The following is a 9,920-nucleotide window of genomic DNA, read 5'->3' as shown; positions in this document are numbered from 1 at the left end:
ATAAAAAAATATTTTGAGGAGCGCCACATGATCGCAAACCATATGTCGTTGGTTTCATCCAGCTGCGGTTAACCACGTTTCCTTTATATCCTTGATTCAAGTTACATGAAACACCCTGTATAAAAATATATATCTCTCATACTTATGAGCATGCTATCGTATATTGCTATACACCCATGCTAAGGCTCTTTCACAAGCATGCTATCGCATACTTGGACGATTAGCGGCAGCTAAGCTCTGCCCGAACCTTTTCCCTTTCTTTCCATGTGGGAAGTTCTTGCGAAACAAACGGACATGTTAAGCCTATTTCCTATCTGGTAACTGCAGTTCGCACTGAAATCGCTAAAATGTTCATTTCAACAGCTCCAAAGCAATTCACGAACTGGCCCCGCCACAGCAGCTGTGTGACTATGGCGCTGGGCTGCTGTGCTCGAAAAAGCGGATTCAGTCACGACCGCAATGTGATGTGGGCCAAGTACAAAAACGCTCGTTTACTTAGATTCGGGTGGACGTTAAAGAACGTTATGAGGTCATAATTATCTCAGAGTCCTCCACTACGGCATACCTCATAATCAGATCGTGGCTTCGGCTCATATAACCTCAGAATTAAATTGTTTTTAACTCACTAACTGTGAGAGTAGTCATAGTGAGGTGCTCCGGATTAACTACGACCACGTGGAATTCTCCAACGTGCACCAAGAGCTCGGCAAGCGAGCGTTTTTGCATTCCCTCCCCATCGGAATGTGGCCGCCGCATCTGGGAATCGAAAGCACGGCCTTGTGCTCAAAAATGGACAGTGATATGAATGAAACGCGACCCCAGGTCTGCTCAAATGTGCATGGTTCCTATCAAGCTATCAGCTCAGCTGGCTTTCGACTATGAAGAATGAATTGAAAGCGGAACGCGCCTTCATTGTGAAGGTAAAGATGAGGTTAATACTGTATCACACTTTCACGCGATGCTCGTGCTTGCCCCGCCCATGGTTCAATCGTGACGGCGACGAGCGACCGCATTGCCTTTCTTTAACCCCCAATGACATAAGATGACGTCATTCGGAGGTGATATATTCGCTAGGCCTCTGCCTTCGCCATTCATTTGGCACACAGCGGCGCACCGACTAGCACCCGTTGATGTGAGTACCCGCCATTTCAGGCTTAATATTGTTGCACACTCAAGCCGTTCCGAATGGCAGTTTTATCGTGTAGTAGGCGATGTTTTTGGTTGTCAGACGTGCAGCGTAGTTTCATTGCGCTGTCGCTGGCGTAGGTTTCGGTGTGTGAGCTTTCTGTATGCAAAGAAAACGAGGCAACGCGCGAAAGCTACGCCCATGCTAAAATACACTCGGCGCCTATGTTAATTTGACTGCTTTTTAAGAGCAGTGCATCGGTCCTTTCTCAACGCCATGAGAGCTGTCCGAGAGCATAACCATCTCGTCGTAATGCTGCGCCTTGCGTGACATGCCATACCCCGCGCTTTTTCGTTTCTTCTCCGATGACCAGGGCCGGTATTTTGTAGCGATGCCTTATGCCTTATTCTATACTAGTTTTATCATCCACCGCTCGCGGCCAGCTGATCCCGTTGATAACGTGAGCGGACCGTCGCTCTGACCACTGACCAAGCGTGAAAAGGCATTAGCATCGGAAAGTCATCGCTACAAAATACCGGCCCAGAGCGGCGGCGACACGCGGCGCTATATTGTACCCGAGCGCGCCGATAAGCAGTGCCAGACACGATCCTCGTTTCAAATCGGGGGTGGCCGAAAAGTGGCGCAATAAAGTAGCATTACAAAATGTGGGCTTTAGGATGGGATGCTTTCTGCCGACCAATCCCGCTTTGAAGCGCGGATCGTGCCTGGCACTCTCGTTATTGGCGTGTCCAGGAACAAGAGTACTCCGTGTCGTGATTTCGCCGCTCCGGTCATCGGTCACTTGCGCTAATCCTAATCCGTTGCCGCGCCGGGGTTGCCACTGTACTATCTTGATCTTTAGAGCGTGAACACGGGATCGAGCTCGTGGCGTTTGGTTCTATCAACGCAATCTAATGGTCGCGCCGCAAAGCTTTGCGCATGCTCAGTGCGTGCAACGCGAAAGAATTCGCGCACATGAGGTCGCGTCATCGTGCTCGTCGTCTGCTACGACGAGTTGTCACGACCGACAAGCGAAGTATTAGCCTGTGTGAAATGTATGCTGGGGCGCTTGAAAGGAGCCGTGGTGGAACGTCAATTTGTTCTACCACTGCACGGCCGGTATTTTGTAGCGATGCCTTTAAAGTAATAATGCCTTTTCGCGCTTATCGCGCTTTGTCAGAGGTCAGAGCGACGGTCCGCTCGCGTTATCAACGTTGATATCGTGAGCGGACCGTCGCTCTGACCACTGACAAAGCGCGATAAGCGCGAAAAGGCATTATTACTTCAAAGGCATCGCTACAAAATAGCGGCCCAGACTAGCGATTCGCATTTGTTTGCGAAGATTTCGGAAATATCAGATCAGACGTACACTTCGTGCCTGTTGTGTATTTACTCCAGTGTAGAATGGCAGAAATGGTTCCGGCCAAATAATGTTTCACTAAGTGTCCCGACGTAAGCAGTGGTTAATCCCAGCCAGCATTTGTTCAGTTTGTAATTGTTCCAAACTATTTAGTCAAACATAACTAGACGGGAAGAAAATGGTCTGTAGCTGCCTTTGCGCACCCTGTATCTCTCTTTATAAAAATTAAAGTATGAATTACAAGTCAGAAATGATAGCGAAAGTTATACCCCTGTCAAGCGGGCAAGTTAAGTGCACTTACGGAGAGTGTCACTCGGTTTAAGTGCACTTTGCCCAATCTAAACGTCGCAAGTGGAGTGTCACTCGCCGCAGAGTGTACTCCGGTCGAAGTGCGTTCACGGAACACACTTTGCTGGCCGAGTGCGTAGCCTCGTCGCCAGCGGTGTCAATGGTATAAAATGTAATGCATAAAAAAAGGACACGGAAGTTCATTTTAGTGATTGAACAGTTCTTGCACACAAATAATAGCCTAAGACGCGTTCATATTCTGTTCGAGCAGGATCAAATGCCGCCTCGTCGCACGCCGCTATGTCGTTTTGGATTGGCTAGGCATTTTTCTTGGCCGGCATTGACTTGCCACACTCTTAAAGAAAAAATATTTTCGTTTTTTGTTGAAAAAACATAGATTAAGTTTGTTTTAATTAATAATACAACGTAAGACAATCACTTTTTAGAAGTACTTTTCTTTTTAATCTACGTTTTCACAAAACGCGCTCGTAGTCTGTCGCCATTTTTTTTCCTGCGAGTGCACTCTGTTTTCCCGTTTAGAACCGCGTAGCCTAAAGTGTCACTCAAGGTCCCGAAGCACACTCCCTGTAAGTGCACTTAACTTGCCCGCTTGACAGGGGTATTACTCCATGGTATTTAGCCCAGACCGCAGGGTTCAGAAACGCACCGTTTGATCTTGCAGCTGTGTAGTGACCTTTGAGTTAGCTGCGACCAGCACTACAGAAAAAAAAAAAAAAAAAAAAAACACCACAAACTTCGTAGTGGGGCTTGTCAGATAGTGCGTAAAATTCTTTCCTATCGCTGATCTTGCACACATACGTATGTCTCTGACGTATTTGCACACGTCTTGTCGTATGATGGCCATGTTTTTTTAAGCGACTGGAAATGCTCCCGCACTATCTGAGAAGTTACGCACACCGCGGCTCCCTGTGTCGAGGAGGACACAATCTGCTGCAAGTATTGTAATGATCTGTTGAAATTAATTGGTGAACCTACTAATTAGTCGGAATTAATATTTGCCTAAATGTACTCGTAATTAATCTGAATTAGGCTTAATCCGTCTTAATTAATCCCGGTTATCTTGCATGTTATTCAGTCGAAATTAGATTTAATTAATGTTAAATTATATAATCTTAATTATACTTAATTCATTGTGCCGTAATTGCTTTTGATTAGGTTAAGAAGTTAACCTAACCTAATTTTCATTATCCTCACTATTCATTCCCCTGAAATAATTGTCATTACTCCTAAGTAATTTCATAGTATTTAATCCCCATTAGGCTGCCTTACCTTTCCTTAGTCTTAAGTCTAATTCAGGATTAAGTTCATCGTAACTAATATTGTTCCTCCTTTATTAGCCTTAATTACTCTTAATACCTCTTCAAAACTCGCTATATACCGGTTGTTTCAGCGAACACTTAAAATTTTTTTAATGGTTGCCTGTGGTAGATATAGGACAATTCTCGTTCATGAGCTCGTCGCCTGAAAGAGGCGGACATTCGTACAAATTACCAAAATTCGCTCATTTTTATCTAATTACCTTATGGCTCATATTCCAATTTACAAATTCTAGCAGTGGAGTTCGCAAGGCGGATCCACTTGGAACGAATATTCAGGATGACGCCAGTTTCTAGATAATAATGCCCGAAATTTGTGGAGAAATGCATTGGCGTTCTAGTTACTTTTGTGCTTCAATGCATAAAACGACCGTTTTGTGCAGAAAGTAAATGGATGTATGAGCCATAAGGTAATTAGGTAAAAAAATTGGGGAATTTTTGTTAATTAGTCGATCATACATTTCAATTTTTTGCGCAGGTAATGTCCACCCGCCTCTTTCAGTAGACGACCTCATGAACTAGAATTGTGCTATCTGCCGCAGGCATGCAACCTTTAAAAATTGTGTTCGCTGAAACACCCTGTGTAGTCATAATCATAAATCTCGGCAGTCATACGTAGTTATGCGGCATTCTAATATATACCTCCCCCATAGGACCTCATGTGTATTCACCGCAGTTAGTGCGTGTCAGCGTGTGTCACTGGACCGGTTGTTGTATAGTTGTGTTAATGGTTCAATTTTCGGCGAGCGCGACACAGCCGGAATTGAAGCTCTAGTAGGTGCACTATCGCGCTCCGCGAAAGCTGAAGCAGCGCCTCCTGTTCTTTTTTTTTTTTTTTTTCAATGCCAGCCAGATGCGGCCGATCCAACGGTTCACCACCCTCGCCAATTACCCTTTCCTGCTCTCTCCCGTCGGCTTGCGCTCGCACCTGCTTTACGGTCGTGGGGGAGAGTACCCTCCGAGTGGCGCCTCACGACGGAAGTCGAAGTAATCCTGACAGACGCGCGAAACGCCTACCCAACACCACCGAGATAGCACAAGGCCTGTTCACTTCGATCCATGACGTCATGCTACCTGGCCCGAAATTTCTATTGCCAAGCCTGGCGTGACGAAAGCGATGACGTCGAAATCACCACTGCTTATTCGGGAGCATCCCCATTAGATTCTATGGCAGTCGGGCCAGGTAGCATGACGTCATGGATCGGAGTGAGCAGGCCTTGTGCTATCTAGGTGGTGTTGGTCTACCGCATCTCCTGCGGAACGGCAGCGGCGCGCGCTCAGTGGCTCAGGCGCACGCATGACGCAAGCAGTCGTACTTAAAGTCCCTATATAGGGGACTTTAGTCTAAAGTCCCTATATAAGAAAAGTACCGCCATCCTTTGATCAACGCCGCTTCGCTCTCTCCTGTATCTCCGATTGGACGATGATAGCGCGCGCTTTCACTTTATATATATTTTTTTTCGCCCCAGAGCCATGATGAATGTACCTCTGCGTAGCCGCAGTCTCCGGCGGCGGTGGCAGCGCGCCCGGCCTGAAAGTTTCAACGTGGACTTTCTAGAGCCGCCTCCGTCGACTTGCCTTCGCAAGTAAAAAATAAAGAAAAAAGCAAGCGCTTTAGGAGAGCAGACGACGGAGGAAAGAGTAGATGGCGGTATTTTTTCTATATAGGAATTTTAGTCGTACCCTCTCGGTAGCGTCACATCGCGGCAACTCGCTGAACTAAGGCGCACTAACGGCTCCCATTGCGGAGCGAGCGATTGCACTGGCATTGAAAAAAAAAAATAGAGGAGGCGCTGGCTGAAGTTTGCATCCTTACATGGGTATCCTACGATTAGTGACACTCTGATTTCACTGTTTCAGGAGTGGCCAGAAGAAATGGCAGACAGCCTGTCTTTTCTGGTCGTGTGGAAAGCTCATGGTGGTGAGCCGCAACACTCCGTTTCGATGTATAAGCGATTCTTCACTACAATTGACATATCCCGAAGAGCACGTTTTAGCATGAGCGATGTCGTGCTGCAACCGGGTACACACACTGAGGAGCGCATCTTCCAGGCTGTATGCACGATTACTCTGCTAGACGGCAGCGCCTCCTGTAGCGAGATGGGCACCATGTGTTCAAAGATAGCCCAGCAGTGGTGTTTCCTGGGCAAGATCGTTCCGTTCAAGGGGCATTTGCAGTGGCTGATACCGGACCGCGAGCGCGGCTTTTGGCGCGGTTGGGCTCCGCACGAAACAACTATACCACTGGAGTCGCTCTCTTTCGGAACCTTCGCAGGCCTCTCCGTATTCGCACAAAGCCACGTAGTTTTTGCCGATGATGGCCCTCCAGGTTACACGCTCACTTGCGCTTTCAAGCATGACGAGAGGTTACTGCAAGTGCTGCTCTTTTTGCGCCACAGTCACGCATGCAAGCACGTTTCCAGCACGTTCAAGCTGGAGATACCATACGGCAGCATTTTTCGGGTTGTTGTGAATGAGATAGAAAAAGACCATGACACCATAGGCATCTACCTTCACCTAGTCACCGTCCCATTGCTATATCGAAGCGCAGAGGATTCCTGCAGGTGGGACATGCCCAACGGCAATGTCGACGGTGCATGGTTCAACAGAGTGTTTCAACTGGGATGCCCTTGCTTTTGGATGATGCGCAGCTGCGACATCGGCGGAAGCTCTGTTGTCAAGTTGAGTCTCAGGAACAAGCTGAAAGCACGACAAGCGGTCAGTCGTCTAACTGCCCGTTGCAAGCGAGAAACAACTTTTCAGTACGCTCCGGTGTTGACGCACAAAATTGGTTCTCAGCTGAAAGAGATCAGGAAGCGATGCACCACCAAAGTTAAGCCGCGCCTTGGTTTCTCCGCTTGTTATGCCTTAAGCGCAGTTCTACAGCAAGGAAACAATGGATACTCTCAAATGGCTTTGCTTGCTCGGGATAAGCTGGAAGAGTTCGAAGAGGAATTGGTTAACTTTGCCCACAATAACAGTGCTGCCCTAGAGGCTGCTCTTTTTGCGATCCGTAGTGCAATCGAGGAACACGAAGTTGTGGACATCATCCAGTGTTTACCGAAACTGTATGCCAAATTCTGCACCGCTGCGATTCACCTGCCAAAGGCCCCCGCTGGAACGCGCTTGGTTCGACGTTCGATAGTCACTCCGTCCAAGGTTCTGTTGCTCCCTCCCCAGCTCCACAGCGAGAACAGAATCCTTCGCAAATTCGACGCGGAGTACTCGCTACGCGTGTCCTTTCGCGATGACAATTTGCAGCACTTATCCTACTCGCTCATGTCCGGCTCTTGCCGGCATTTGGCAGTCGAAAGGGTCGTCACCGACACTCTTCGACAGGGTCTGGTCGTAGGAGACAGGCAATTCAAGCTTCTGGCTTCCTCGTGCAGCCAACTGCGGGATCACGGTACATGGTTCTACGCTACGGTGAGTGGGGTTGTTTACGAGTGCTTTCTGATGCAATGCTTGTACTGTGATAGCATTGTAAGTTATAAGAGCGGGCTAGTTGGTGTTTCATCTTGTTCAACACGAAACAGCACGTACGGGTAAAAAAGTGGAGGATGAAGAGTTTTTTTTTTTTTTTTTTTGCCGTGCTTTATCTTGTTTCGCGCTGTTTAACAAAGTAGCATTGTAACCGTCACGCTTTATATGAGCTGATTTATTTTTGGGAGGTCTTTTCAGCCCAACTAAAGTATCTTTCAAATATCAAATTCTAGTAAGCTTTGAAAATTACCTGAAAACCCACAACGCCACATCACAGCTCGCAGTGGTGCTACCCTGTCAATTTCTCTAAACACCCTGTGCCAGAATTTGCACCACTCAAGATGGTTTTACGGCGTCTGCTGTCAACAGCGCGATCGACGAATGTCCTGCCCTGTTCTCTCCCTCCCTAGCCGCCACTTCGGACGTTGTTGGTGCGTCTCGTTTCGTGACTCCTATGTAATGGTAACGTGTCAATCAAACCGGATCTACTGAAGGATGTTAAGATTGGTTAGTGAATGTTAAACAAATGACTGAATACTCGTCGACTACCGCTTCAGAGGGAGGGGCCGTGGCGACAATCGGCAGGCTTAGTACGGCACCATTTGGGGAAGGAAAAAATATCTCATAGCAGTCCGTGAGCATCAAAGTACCAAGAGTCCAATCGTTTTCCGTGGGGCTAGGTCAATCGACGTTGTTTTTCTTGTCTCTTCTCGGTGCACTGGAGTTTAACACGCGGCTTTCCCCGCGGTGACTCGTTTCAAGAAATTTCACGAATATGAATTTCCTTGTCATTGATGACTCTAGTAGTATCTAAGGGCAGCTTGCTCCTTACGTTGCAACTCGCTAGGAATCTTGTACAAAGCCAGCTGGGTCGCTGCCAGGTGGTTACTGTCGATCTTTGAACCGATCTTTGCTTGTTGTGGGCAGGAGCCTGCGGAGAACTTTTCCGCGATGGCCCTACATAGACCAAAAGTTGTCTCAAGGCTCAGCTTTTCAGGAAACTAAAGGGCCCACGTGTTCGTATACTGGCGATAGCCCTAAATGTTGTCCACTAAAATCTGAAAGCCCACATTAACTTCCAACGTTACAATGAACCATGGTACAGTGGTGGGTTCTGCGGCAACGGGCGCAAGTTTCTAATGGTCCTTATGTAAGTCTTTCCATATACTGGAGTACTTAACGTTAAGACTCTATAAACCGCGCGTCTCAGACTTGAGTCATTCGTCTCCTTTAGGGGTCGCTCGCAGCTGACGCTGTGCTCGATGCATGCTTACTGCGAGTTCGCGTATAGCCCTCCACCGGAGTTTTATTTTATTGCGATAGCGGCCCACTTCAATCGTGGCGTCACGTCCCGCTTTGCTGTCCCAGCCACCTGCAGCCCGTTTTGGGCAACGAAAGAACGCAACTCTCATTCGCCATGCACCTTACACAGCTTTCCTCTGTCGAACACGACGCGCTATGCTGGAACACTGGCACGTGAACGCAGGATTAAGACAATCAAGAAAAAGCACCTTAACGCACGGGTAACGTTCCAAGACACTGGCAGCAGCCTATCTGATGGCATGACCATAACTGCAGGGAACATGAATAAATCGGCGTGTTTTTCCTTTTTTTCTCATCTAGGCTGAAGGCTCCCTGCCGAGTACACACCAACATATTCATACATCGCAGCCACTACGGCTCTCGTATCATTAACCAAAGAAGCTAACTAACGAGTGTAGCAGCCCTGAGGCACGCGACATCTCGCCAAAGTGATCGTATCCGCGATAGGGATAGAATAGTTCCTCTCTAGTTATCTCAGATATACGAGGAAGTTGTCGCTTCAGTTTCAGCTGAAACTAGCGGAGGATGCTTGCTAATATCTTTTTTTTTTGCATCAACATTGCGATAATTTGAACGAGAGAATACTGTTCATATTTTTGTTTTGTTCCTGCAGGTTATTGAAAATTATGGATAGCAAAGCAAAAATAATGCTGCACTGCTCATCGCACACATTAAAGACAATAACACCCTCGAGGGTGGATTGCATATCGAAATACCCTTTCTGCACCCTTACCATTTCTGAATATTGCGAAAATGATCCGATCCTCAGAAAGACGAAGCCAAGGGAAAAAATGGGTGTACTCGTCAGCAGAACACCCTTACAGCATCTTCTCGTTGTTTTCAGGGTGCTAAAATGGTGTTATGTGCGAAGCATACTTTACTGAATTTAAGGGTGCCCTGGCACTTCAGCATTTCAAGTAACTAAAAGCCGTACGGGTTTATTTACCAGCGGTTTGGGCCAATGCATTGTTCGAGCACGTCATAGAGGCTATGGATGTCATCC

The 9,920-nt window shown here is 47.3% G+C and overlaps 1 protein-coding gene across 1 annotated transcript in view; it reads left to right on the top strand.

Moving 5' to 3' along the window:
- The first annotated feature begins 1,102 nt into the window (after positions 1-1,102).
- Positions 1,103-9,920, top strand: part of LOC119463244 (uncharacterized) — a 29,910-nt gene continuing 21,092 nt past the window's right edge. The window contains exons 1-2 of the mRNA XM_037724124.2: positions 1,103-1,132; positions 5,972-7,537. Of these exons, the coding sequence (XP_037580052.1) occupies positions 5,987-7,537 (1,551 nt within the window). The 5' untranslated portion in view covers positions 1,103-1,132; positions 5,972-5,986. The remainder of the gene's footprint in view (positions 1,133-5,971; positions 7,538-9,920) is intronic.

The sequence above is a fragment of the Dermacentor silvarum genome, chromosome 1 (assembly GCF_013339745.2).
Source record: "Dermacentor silvarum isolate Dsil-2018 chromosome 1, BIME_Dsil_1.4, whole genome shotgun sequence".
Taxonomy (NCBI): domain Eukaryota; kingdom Metazoa; phylum Arthropoda; class Arachnida; order Ixodida; family Ixodidae; genus Dermacentor; species Dermacentor silvarum.
This window is presented reverse-complemented; position numbering and strand designations above follow the sequence as displayed.